This window comes from Geotrypetes seraphini, chromosome 7, assembly GCF_902459505.1.
Source record: "Geotrypetes seraphini chromosome 7, aGeoSer1.1, whole genome shotgun sequence".
NCBI classification, from domain to species: domain Eukaryota; kingdom Metazoa; phylum Chordata; class Amphibia; order Gymnophiona; family Dermophiidae; genus Geotrypetes; species Geotrypetes seraphini.
The window spans coordinates 20,540,283-20,553,147 of record NC_047090.1 but is presented as its reverse complement, the minus strand read 5'-3'; the positions used below and the strand labels follow the sequence as shown (position 1 = coordinate 20,553,147).

Genomic DNA, 12,865 nt, shown 5'->3' with positions numbered 1-12,865 from the left:
AAAGGCCATAACTCTGGAGGATAATTCGAAAGCATCATACATGGCCTGGAGCATAAAGAGACAAATCTGAGAAAGATTCTCCTGGAGCTGGCGGAACTCTGGCTGGCGGTGAGCAGCCAAATCAGTTTGGAAAGACGGCATAGTCTTAATGCAGTGCTTCAAGTAGGATGTAAAGTTGAAGTTATAGTTGAAGACCCTATTCACCATCATCGAGTTCTGGTACAGACGACTGCCAAACTTGTCCATGGTACGCCCATCCCTGCCCGGGGGGAGGGCAGCGTAGACCTTGGATGGATTAGATTTCTTTAAAGAAGATTCCACAACCAAGGACTGATGGGACAGCTGCGCCTTTCTCAAACCCCTTGCAAAGGACCGTCGGATAGCGAGACTCCATTTTGGACGGGATAGCAGGAATGGCATAAGGAGTCTCCAGATTCCTAAAGAAAGTCTGTTTCAAGACCGGATTCAGCAGGAGGCATAGAGATTCCCTGGGTAGAAGAGGAAGCTCCATCTCAGCCAATTATTCTGGGGTATATCTGGATTCAGACTGGAGATCCAGCTGAAGAGCCTTACCCATGTCAAAGACAAATCTGGTCATTGTCTGGAGGCGAGGAGGATCTAGACCTCAGAGTAGCTGAGAAGGAAGGGAAAGCCTCCCTAGAATATAGAGCAGGTATATCCATGTCCAGTAACAGGGACACCAAGGAGGCTCTGCTATGAGACAGTGGAGGAGTCAAAGAGTGCCTACGATTGAGCTGCCTTGAAGGAAAAGACCCCGGGGTCTGAGGAACGGAAAACCGTGGGACAAGCCTCGGAGAACCTGGGGAGGAAGGAACTCTCCGGGACGACCTCGATTTGCCTCGACTCGGAGACCGAGGAGGCGTGGTAGACTGCCACGGTTGAGATCCATTCCCAGGCTGCGCGGAGAATGCTACACACTTTAAAAAAAATGCAGTGAATAAAAGTACGTCTCCCCATTTCTCATAGTAACATAGTAGATGATGGCAGATAAAGACCCGAATGGTCCATCCAGTCTGCCCAACCTGATTCAATTTAAATTTTTTAAATTTTTTCTTCTTAGCTATTTCTGGGCAAGAATCCAAAGCTTTACCCTGTACTGTGCTTGGGTTCCAAGTGCCGAAATCTCTGTTAAGACTTACTCCAGCCCATCTACACCCTCCCAGCCATTAAAGCCATCCCCAACCCATCCTCCACCAAACGGCCATATACAGACACAAACCGTGCAAGTCTGCCCAGTACTGGCCTTAGTTCAATATTTAATCTTATTTTCTGATTCTAGACCCTTTGTGTTCATCCCACACTTCTTTGAACTCAGTCACAGTTTTACTCTCCACCACCTCTCTCGGGAGCGCATTCCAGGCTCCACCCTCTCCGTAAAGTAGAATTTCCTAACATTGCTCTTGAATCTACCACCCCTGAACCTCAAATTATGTCCTCTGGTTTTACCATTTTCCTTTCTCTGAAAAAGATTTTGTTCTACGTTAATACCCTTCAAGTATTTGAACGTCTGAATCATATCTCCCCTGTCTCTCCTTTCCTCTAGGGTATACATATTCAGGGCTTCCAGTCTCTCCTCATACGTCTTCTGGCGCAAGCCTCCTATCATTTTCATCGCCCTCCTCTGGACCGCCTCAAGTCTTCTTACGTCCTTCGCCAGATACAGTCTCCAAAATTGAACACAATATTCCAAGTGGGGCCTTACCAATGACCTGTACAGGGGCATCAACACCTTCTTCCTTCTACTGACTACGCCTCTCTTTATACAGCCCAGAATCCTTCTGGCAGCAGCCACTGCCTTGTCACACTGTTTTTTCGCCTTTAGATCTTCGGACACTATCACCCCAAGGTCCCTCTCCCCGTCCGTGCATATCAGCTTCTCTCCTCCCAGCATATACGGTTCCTTCCTATTATTAATCCCCAAATGCATTACTCTGCATTTCTTTGCATTGAATTTTAGTTGCCAGGCATTAGACCATTCCTCTAACTTTTGCAGATCCTTTTTCATATTTTCCACTCCCTCTTCGGTGTCTACTCTGTTACAAATCTTGGTATCATCTGCAAAAAGGCACACTTTTCCTTCTAACCCTTCAGCAATGTCACTTACATACATATTGAACAGGATTGGCCCCAGCACCGAACCCTGAGGGACTCCACTAGTCACCTTTCCTTCCTTCGAGCGACTTCCATTAACCACCACCCTCTGGCGTCTGTCCAACAGCCAAGCCTGAGAATTTCCCCCTCTTTTACCATGGGCCACCTCAAGTACTGTAAACTGTAAATCCTGTAACTGGTGTGAAGTAGCCTGCCAGTGTTGTACTAAGGGGGCACTGATATCTCCCCTTCTGATTTTGCTCAGATGTTCAATGATGCGTGTCTTGATGCTTCTGGTAGTGTGACCAATATAAAGCAGTTTACATGGGCATAAAATGAGATAAACAACCTCCTGCGTATCACAATCCGAATACTGCTGTAGGACATGTTTCTTTGGTAACCTGGGGTGGTGTATGCAGGTGGTTACCAGAGCATGCGCACATATAATGCAGTGTCCACATTTGAAATGCCCTAAGGGTTCCTGAATCATAATGTCTGCTGGTATACTAACAAAGTGAGACGAGGACACACTGTCCCGTACATTTCTTCCTCTGGAATAGGCAAAAAGAGGAGGTTGGGCTAGACTTTGATGTACCTGCAATATGTGCCAATGTGAATTAGGTGATTGACATTTCTTCCAGTGTATAAATATCGGGCGCTCAGCTGAGCGCTTACGTCACAGGAAACGGAAAATTCATTGATTCAAATCAGGTACCCTGCCGATAGCGTCGAGAGCTTGGTAATGTTTCTCAACAGCTTACAACAGCTTATAACTTATTCATACTTTTATATTCATCTGCATCATGTCCTTTGTTCCATTAGGACAAGCTTTGAATACAAGTTTGTAAGCAGCGGGTTCTCTGAGGAAGCCAGGGCGGCGAAATGCGTCAGGACCCAGCAAAACCAACGCTTTCTGTATTCTTCAGCTAAGTCTTTTTTTTGAAGTTCACTCATTTTGAAGTTTATCTACATTGAAGTTACTTAAAGATTGGACAATATTTTGCATTTTCATGGATCATGTGAACATTATGAGTTAATGCTTAGTAAGCACTTTAAAACATCTTTTCCATACGGTGCAATGATAGATACCATAAGAGTCTCTTTAGGGGTTCAGTCCCCACATTGAGTTCTTTACTTCCATCTCGGAATCTGAGCACCACCTAAGGTTAAAAGATTTTTGAAGTAGCTGTACTGTTTCTTTATTAGTTTGTTTTTCTTGTAATACTGTTGCCATTTCTTAATAAAGACCTCCTTTAAAATTCAAAACAAAGCATTTCCTAAAATTTATCCATTTCTACCGCATGATGATATAAAAATATACTAAGATGAATGATAGTTTAATGTTTCTAACAAATCTCACAAAACCTTTTAAATATTAAGGCTCAAGACATTCATTTCTGGTAAGCAAAAGAGCAATAAAGTTCTTACTGGAGGAAAATAAGTGCCTTTGGTGCTTGAAGAACTGCTGGATGATGCCCCAGTCACGTGAGCTCTGTCGTACGGTGGTCCACTACTTCCCCCCATAATGCTTAAGGAACTGATCACGGATTTACCACGAGACATTCCTATGCGAAACAATCAGTTAAAAACAATTGTAAGTGTAAGGACAGGGACTGGGACTTGTATACCACCTTTTTGTAATTATACAACCACACTTAAAGCGGTTTACATACAGCTACTTCAAGCGTTTTCCATATCTGTCCCGGCAGGCTAAGTCTACAGGCAACCTGAACTTATACCCTAAAGACAGACAAGTCTACAAGCTGCAGTCCTAAGAAAATATCTCAGGAAACTGTGGAAGGAAACAGGATCTCTAGATCAGTGTTTTCCCAAAGTCAGTCAGATTTTCAGGATAATCACAATGAATATGCTTAAAAAAGGTTCGCATGCAATGGAGGCAGTGTATGTAAATCAATTTTATGCAAATTAATTATGGATATCCTGAAAGTCTGGCAAGGTGATACTCCAGGAATGGCTTGGGAACCACAGCTCTAGAAGAAGGAGGAATATGAAAAACTTGCAGGGATAATGCTCAGCAATAGTATTCAGTGTGGTGAAAATAATCTTGGCTAGGTTGAGATGATGATTTAAAATATTAGCAGAATCACATGATGCAGACATAGAGTTCTATTCTTAGGCTCTTATAGGGGGAAAACCCTTCAAGGATTCAAGACAAGGTTGGATAAGTTCCTACTGGAACAGAACATACACAAGTAAGGCTAGACTCAAATAGGGCAATGGTCTTTCACCTAAGGGCTGCCGTGTGAGCGGACTGCTGGGCACGTTGGACCACTGGTTTGATCCAGCAGCGGCAAATCTTATGTTCTTAAAATAATTTTGGTCCAAAGTCATTCATACCTCTTGTCAATTTCAATCACTCAGTCATCATACTTCCTAAGCTGATTGGACTCCTATAAAAGTTGCATAAATTTCTAGAGGAAAAATGGAAACACTGACTATGTAGCTTAAAAACGGGTACCCTAATTCACATGATTTAATCAGTGTGTAATGCTACAAACATACTGATCAAAATTATAGATAAGAATTTTGCATTAACATCTAAAATGACAGATATGGAAATCCTAGTCTGCTATTGAGATAGACATAGGGGAAGCCATTGCTTGCCCTGTGATCTGTAGCATGGAATGTTGCTACTATTCAATGTATTTATAAATGATCTAGAAACGGAGACGAAGAGCGAAGTAATAAAATTTGCAGATGACACCAAGCTATTTAATGGGGCTAGGACTAAAGAGGACTGCGAAGATTTACAGAGGGGCCTGAACAAACTAGGGGAGTGGGCAACGAGATGGCAGATGAAGTTCAATGTAGAGAAATGTAAAGTCATATACACGCAGGAAACAGAAACCCAAGGTACAGCTACACGATGGGAGAGCTGTTATTGAGTGAGAGCTCCCAAGAAAGGGACTTGGGGGCAATAGTGGACATGACAACGAAGCCATTGGCACAATGCTGCTAAGAAAGTGAATAGAATACTAGGAATAATCAAGAAGGGTATTACAAGGAGAAGAAAAGAAGTTATCCTGCCGTTGTATCGGGCGATAGTGCGCCCGCATCTGGAGTACTGCATCCAATACTGGTCGCCGCACCTGAAGAAGGATATGGCGATACTCGAGAGGGTTCAGAAGAGAGCAACACATTTGATAAAAGGTATGGAAAACCTTTCATATGCTGAAAGATTAGAGAGACTGGGGCTTTTTTCGCTGGAGAAGCGGAGACTTAGAGGGGATATGATAGAGACTTACACGATCACAAAGGGCATAGAGAAAGTGGAGAGGGACAGATTCTTCAAACTTTCGACAACTACAAGAACGAGAGGGCATTTGGAAAAATTGAAAGGGGACAGATTCAGAACCAATGCTAGGAAGTTCTTCTTCACCCAACGGGTGGTGGACACTTGGAACGCGCTTCCAGAGGGAGTGATAGGACAGGGTACAGTATTGGAGTTCAAGAAGGGATTGGACAATTTTCTGAAGGAAAAGGGGATAGAAGGGTATAGAAAGAGGGCTATTACACAGGTCCTAGAGACCTGATGGGCCGCTGCATGAGCGGACTGCTGGGCATGATGGACCTCAGGTCTGACCCAGCAGAGGCACGGCTTATGTTCTGTCAGGTACTTGTGACCTAGATTGGCCACTGTTAGAAGCAGGATACTGAGCTAGAAGTACCATTGGTCTGACCCAATTTGGCTATTCTTCTGTTCTTATCTTTAGAAACAATGAAAAGATGAAGAGGCATGCCTGTTTGATTTAATGCCAATAATTACAATCAATAGTAGATAACTGAAAAAGGACTGAACTTCCAGAGATTAATATGTGGGTAGAATATGTTTTTTGTATAAGAGTTACTGTATGAAACAGCATGACAGCAAGTTGGGTCAACAAAGAAAAAAAAAGTAACAGATGGAAAAGATTAGATGTATTGCACAATGACAGTCTTCTGTGTTAACTGCTTCCATGTACAGCTTGGTTTTATATGGTTTATTCTAATGCTTATAAAAACCTTCAGTTCAATAAATAACAACAACAACAAAATATATATATACACACACACACACACAAGACATGTATTCCTTGTAACTCCATTTTCCCAGTGGCTAAGATGACCAGTTTACTAGCATAGATGGGCACACTTCAAATACTCACAAGCTCCTTCAGCTACATAAGATTATCCTCCAATATATGGATAAATTAGTATGCATATCACCGGTTAAGTCAGCATTAAAATGTATGAAATGTATTATAATTGCAATTCTCCAGCCCAGGGGTGATTAAAAAAAGATGTTTACTACACTATTTCTCAATCAAGCTGCTTCTATTTGGTCTATTCTTCTAAATCATTTATGATCTGTACCAAATTTCAATGCATTTAAAAAGATTAAAAACTTTTTTGTTTTATAAATATAATCTTTGGTAGTTAATAGTAGTATAATGTTTATTTATATTGTAATCTGGCCTATCCTATCCTGGATTATTGCTCTAGCTTTTTTATGATGTTATCTGCTATGAACCAACTATTGGTTATAGAGGAATATAATGATTTAATTGTAATTGTTACTGCATAATATACAATAATCTCCACATCATCAGAACTGCTTGACTCTCAAGGATGAAATTGTATCACGTGCTACACATTCCATGTTTTCCCTGCACTCACCTGGGAGAGAGCCAGACAGAGAGCTTGGGTGAGGCACATAACCGAGTTGTACAGAGACTGGTCCATGAACCATGTAGTCATTGGTCATTGCTTCCCCATCGCCTTTCATGCGAGGACACAGCACCCGCTGGCAGATGAAGTATATACCACCTATCACAAAAACTGTGAGAATCACACCAATAATGGAGCCAATCATGTTGATGGACTGAGGTGGCGGCTCCTCTGTAGGATCTAAATGCAGAAAAAGATATATCCATATCAGACAACACTTTTCTGGTTATTTGTAAAATGTCTTAAACCCCTTCCCCCACCCCCAAAAAAAGAAAGTTTGAAAGAGATTATATCAGTGGAATATAACAATCACATTAAACCAAAGAACATGGACAAACTTTTAGTGGAAAAAGATGGGTGGGTGCAAGATGGAATGAAACCCCTCCCACCCCCCACTAATTCAATAATCTTACAGAACTGGTTAAAAATGGAGTGCGTTCTGCCTTCCCCTGGATTACCAGGAGAGAATATGAAGGCTGGTTCACTATCAATGTTTTTCTGGGTATACTGTTTATAAATATACGTTTTATAAAATTGTGCATATTTTATTGTTACCCACTTAGAATATTTAGATAAATAGATTAGGTTCTTATGTTGGTATCTTTTCCAGTAGATAGGGATGAACCATAGGGTTATCCATCTGTGCTCAGGAGCATACTGCAGAAGATGTCAATCACAGCTTTTCAACTCCTCCTTCTCCATAGTCTCTGCTGCCCCTTTCAGTTCATGCCAAAGCTGATGACAGCCCTATAAAAGAAGACAGGAGAAGGAGGGATATAGGGAATTCACCGAAAACAGGTCTCTGATCTGCTCACATGAAGTTAAAACAATCAATGAAGAAACAGTAATGTAGTTAACATAGTTAACACATTAACAAGCCTCTGAAAGGAACAATGAAGTCAATAAAATACAAGTCAAGCAAGAATTATGGAGCTCGACCACTTCTCCCTCGTAATTATATATACCGTCTCTTCCTAATCCAATAGTTTGACAGTGAAATCTTAGCTAAGGAGCTGACCATTAAGCTTGGGTCAGAAAGCAGGCTCATTAGATAAATTGCTGGGGGGGGATGTCAGCATACCATCCCTATCTACTGAAAAAGATATCAAAGTAAGAACCTTATCTCTTTTTTTTTCCTGTGCAATAGGGATGGTATGCTGAACCATGGAGATGTACTTAAACAATCCCCAAATACTAGGGTGAGACAGATGAGCCTGCACATAGTACGGAGGACCCAAAAGCAGAATCCTCTATTCAGAACCAGAATCAGATGTGTCTGAGATCCAGGATGGGTCTCCATTCCTCAGACTTTCTTAGGCACAACAAAGTATATTGAGTATCCACTAGAGCCCGAGTCTTCTGAAGAAACTGGTTCTATGGCTTGAATATCTAGCAACCTTCATAACGTTGCCCAGATTTTTTCTGCCTTCTCTGGCTGACCTGCCAGCGAATCCATGAACCAGTTTGAGAGAACTCTTATCTTGTAACTCTCTCTGAAAATCACCAGGACCCAGCGGTCAAAGTTATTTGGTCCCAGGCCTCTACATAGTCTGAGAACCGACCTCCAATCTTCAGAGAAGCTGCTTGAGGCTTGGCATCATTGTTGTTTTTTTGACTGGCACAGTGGAGCAAAATCCACAACCTTGGTTCCTCCGGATCCTGGAGAATTTCTATCTGGAACCTTGATAGGCTCTCTGGTGAGAGGCTCCTGTTGAGAGCTGGCAAGAGACGAGCCATAAAGGGACCCCCAACTCTGACCTCTGGCTACTCAGGGTCTACTGTCTTGTAAAGATCTTGGATAATAATCTTGTACACTGGACATAAGATCTGGGTCCCCCTGAATGGGAGCCTGCTCAGTGTTGCTTCAGAGGCCAAATCACCCACCCATTGTCTGATCCAAAACATACGAAGGCATAGATTGAATATGCGGAGACTTTCCCCATGACTCTGATTATATCATAGAGTGCATCTGCTATGTATTCTATTCTGATTTCGTAACCTGGAATGACATGTGTGTGCCACGAATGAGGCTGCAGCTGCAGTCTTAATCACTAGGGCTAGAGCCTAAAACTGCCTTCAGAGGACCGAATCCACTCTGTGGTCCTGCGGATCCTTTAAAACTATGACTCCCTCACTTGGCAGGGAAGTGCGTTTGGTCACCTGGGCTACCAGGGAACCCACCTTTGGCAAGCAAACATTTGTTGGAATTCCTGATCTGTGGGATAGAGCATAATCAGGTTTTAGCCATCTTCAGGGGTCTTTCCCAGGGCTTTGTGACTAGGATCCTTATGTCCGGTTGCAACAGAAAAGATGTGGGTTGAGCACAATCCCACTCAGAAGAGAACACTGTGAGGAAGGGGCTTGTGAGGGGTCTATCTTTAATTCTTGAAGGGACTCAGTAATGGTCTCCAGCAATGCTAAGGACTTAAAGAATTGGTGAACAGAGGAATCTTCTCCCTGGTCTATAGTTGATATCACCTCCTGGCCTTCCATATGAAGATTGCTGCTCCCACTATGGAAGCCTCACTTTGAGACAATAAGGGGATTAAATCTGATCTCTCGTCAAATATTTTTCTTAAAATTTTTTTTTATGTTCAAATATATTTTGAGCTCATGAAAAACAGCAAAGATACAAAGCAAATGTCAGATACGCTCAACGTTTTGATATTACAAAACCGAAATCCCCCCTCCAAACCACCAACCCAATACCCCCAGACCCCCCCTTGGGTCCTCCTCCGAAATATAACAATAGCATAAAGAAAGATATCAAAGAAACAGGCATACCTGTTGTGACGTCAGAGAGGCTTCCGATGCAGGAATGGATAGCGCAAGGAGCCAACCCGCGGCTTTGAACGAACGAGCCAGCCAGACACGCTGCTGCTCCAAAAGGAAGAGAATGATCGCGTCCAGACCGCGGGCCGCAAATAAAACCTGGAGAGCCACATGTGGCCCGCGTGTTTGAGACCGCTGATCTAATTCAATGATCATATAATAGGGTTTGATTTTAAGTGTTCAGGCAGATCAGTTCCTATTACATCTCTCAGATGAACTGGGTAAAACAAATCTTGCTCAAAACACCACTCATCGTACTTTACGTTCCTCAAATCAAAACCTATTAGCTATCCCTTCACTTAGATATATTAACACTATGCGTACTAGCATTTTTTCAGTTACAGCCCCTATTATCTGGAATTCCGTAACAAACCATATATGAGAAATTACATCCCTCGATAAATTTAAAAGTAGCTTAAAGACCTTTCTTTTTTTTTCTTTATAATTTTCAACAAATTCAAGAAAATATAACTTCTTGTAGAGAAATACAGCAGTAATTAAATTTACAAATTATCATTTTAAACAAAAAAATGTATAGTAGAATAATTGTATATACGATACCTTGGTTTACGAGCATAATTCGTTCCAGAAGCATGCTCGTAAACCAAAATACTCGTATATCAAAGCGAGTTTCCCCATAGGAACTAAGGGAAACTCGCTTGATACGTTCCCACCCACCCCACCCCCCGAGAACCGGCATTGCTCCCCCCGAAGGCCCCCCCGTGTGATCCAGCACCCTTCCCCCCGCCGCGATCTGAAATCCCCCAGACCCACCCGAACATGCTTCTTACCCCCATCTGGCCTTCTGGCATGTCCTGTGCGTTGGTGCCGGTGCCCGAAGATCTGCGTCCTTTTCTTTGCTGGGCCTTGAGCATCTGCGCATGCTCAAGGCCTGCGAGTTCACGCTCTCTCCGAGATTCTCGGAGATCTCGCAGAGAGCGTGAACTCGCAGGCCTTGAGCATGCGCAGATGCTCAAGGCCCAGCAAAGAAGAGGACGCAGATCTTCGGGCACCGGCACCAACGCACAGGACATGCCGGTGGCCAGATGGGGATAAGAAGCATGTTCAGATGGGTCTGGGGGATTTCAGATCATGGCGGGGAGGGGGGATGCAATGCGAGCGGGGGGCGCTGGATCGCAGGGGGCGCCGCTCGCAAATCGAGGAAAGCTCGGTTTCCGAGGTGCCGATTTTGTGAATGTTTTGCTCGTCTTACAAAACACTCACAAACCGGTGCACTCGTAAGCCGAGGTACCACTGTACTTTCTTAGACCATAATTAACAAGGGGGAGTTAAGGCAGGAATATACGAGAAGAAATTTCTTAATCATTGAGGCAAAATATTAAAGAAAAGGCTTAACACAGGTTTGCTTTCTTATAATTCACTTCGTCAACTTCAGGCTATCTTTTTCAGCTCCAGAAAAGATTTTAAGTGGTCAGGAAGAAAAAATACATACTTTATTTGGGCATACTTCACTATATACTTGCAAGGATACGCTAATAAAAAGGATGCTCTCAGATATATTACTTCATGTCTTAAAGAAAGAAATTGTTTCCTTCTTTCTTGGGTCACCTTTGTTACATCTAAGTATGCCTATAGTCTCTTGCCATAAAACAAATTTTTAGAAAACTTAAAGTATAATTTCATAAATGAGTCCAAGTCCTGTTGAAATACGAAGGATATTAGTAATGTTCTCAGTGTTGAATCAGTAATAGATTCCTCTAGGATAGCAGATATATTTTTAACATCAATTTGTGAAGATTGCATATTCTCTCCTTCCAAGGCCTCCTGGGACTTTTTAGCAGAAAATGGAAGGTAGTAAATCTTATTTAGCGGAGGAATAAATTCTGAAGAATATTTCAAAACTTCCTGCAAATATTTTTTAAGCATTTCATAGGGAGAAATCCCTGGAGACTTAGGAAAGCTCAAAACTCTCACATTCAACCTTCGGTTGTGATTTTCAATGTTCTCTATTTTCCGGTGTAACAATTCGCTATCCTTTATTGCAGTGTTTTTATAGGCTTGTATTGATTAGACCTCATTTTGCAATTTCTCAATTATATTTTTAGTTTCAGTATTTGACTGTTCACACGTTTTAGTTAAATTATCCAATTTGCCTCCAAGAGCCTTTACCTCTTCGGTTGTCTTCGTCGTGGCAATGTCCAATTTCTGGAGCATCTTAAAGATTTCAGCTAAAGTGTCCTCTCTGACAGGGGAAAACTCCCCAATGCTGGTCTGCATCGTCAGAAGTTCATCTGCCATGAAGCCTTCCTCCGTGATTGGATCGGGTGCACTCTCGGCTCCTCTTCCCTCCACTTCCAGGGCAGCTGCCTCAGCAGGACAGGGAAGTGGGACATCCGGCGCAGGCGAGAGCGAGGTCTCCTGTCCCAGCGAGAATGAGCCATCTCTACTCATTTTCGCAGTGGGAGTCAAATCGCCTGTTCTAGAGCAAACTGCTGGCAGATAATGCTCTAAAGTACACTTTAAGAGGGCAGACGAAGGGGTTGAGGAGGTAGGCGCCCTCACACTGCCTTTCCTTTTCGTATGTGACATATTGTAAAAGGAAATTTTTCCCCGTTGTCTCAGTCAGGCAGCGCACACCTCCACAGCTACCTGAGCGTTGTCAACGCTGCCAGACTAGCGCCGCCATCTTGGCAACTCCCAAGACCTTTCTTTTTAAAGATGCATATGATATTTATTAGTCCTTTTAAAGACAGCAATGAAAACTTGTTCTCTTCCATTTGCCTTGTATTTTAGATTATTTGCTTGCTTTTCCCTTTCCTCTTGTTTTTACCCTCTTCCCAGTCTTTCCTATTTAAATTGTATTTCTGCCCAGTCACCTTTTGTACCAGTATGTCATCGTTTGTCAATGTATCAGTCTGTTAATGTTATTTTAATGAAATTTGTTTTTAATATATATATAAAAAAGTATATCAAGTGTGTGTGTGTATATATATTCTATATAATAAAACCTTACCGGCACATGCGCTTTTAAAACGGCGTGATCTCTGCCACTGTGGTATGTGATCCGTGGCTGTGTTCCATTTTAGAACCCGGTGGCAGGGAACATTCTGGCCATTCCCCTCCTACCGCCCTCACTCACCAACCGCTGGAAGAAGCCGGCCATATTCGGCGGCTTGAAAGGCGGTGCGGAGCGGTGCTGGTGGCAGCTGCCGGGAGGAGGGCTTCGTGCAGC

The 12,865-nt window shown here is 42.7% G+C and overlaps 1 protein-coding gene across 2 annotated transcripts in view; it reads right to left on the bottom strand.

The window, feature by feature from the left end:
• Window positions 1–12,865, bottom strand: part of LRP6 (LDL receptor related protein 6) — a 244,652-nt gene that overhangs the window by 9,127 nt on the left and 222,660 nt on the right. For both annotated transcript variants that reach the window (XM_033951962.1, XM_033951963.1), the window contains exons 20-21: window positions 6,790–7,020; window positions 3,541–3,677 (exon numbers count right to left, since the gene is read on the bottom strand). In XM_033951962.1, coding sequence (XP_033807853.1) covers window positions 3,541–3,677; window positions 6,790–7,020 — 368 coding nt within the window. The remainder of the gene's footprint in view (window positions 1–3,540; window positions 3,678–6,789; window positions 7,021–12,865) is intronic.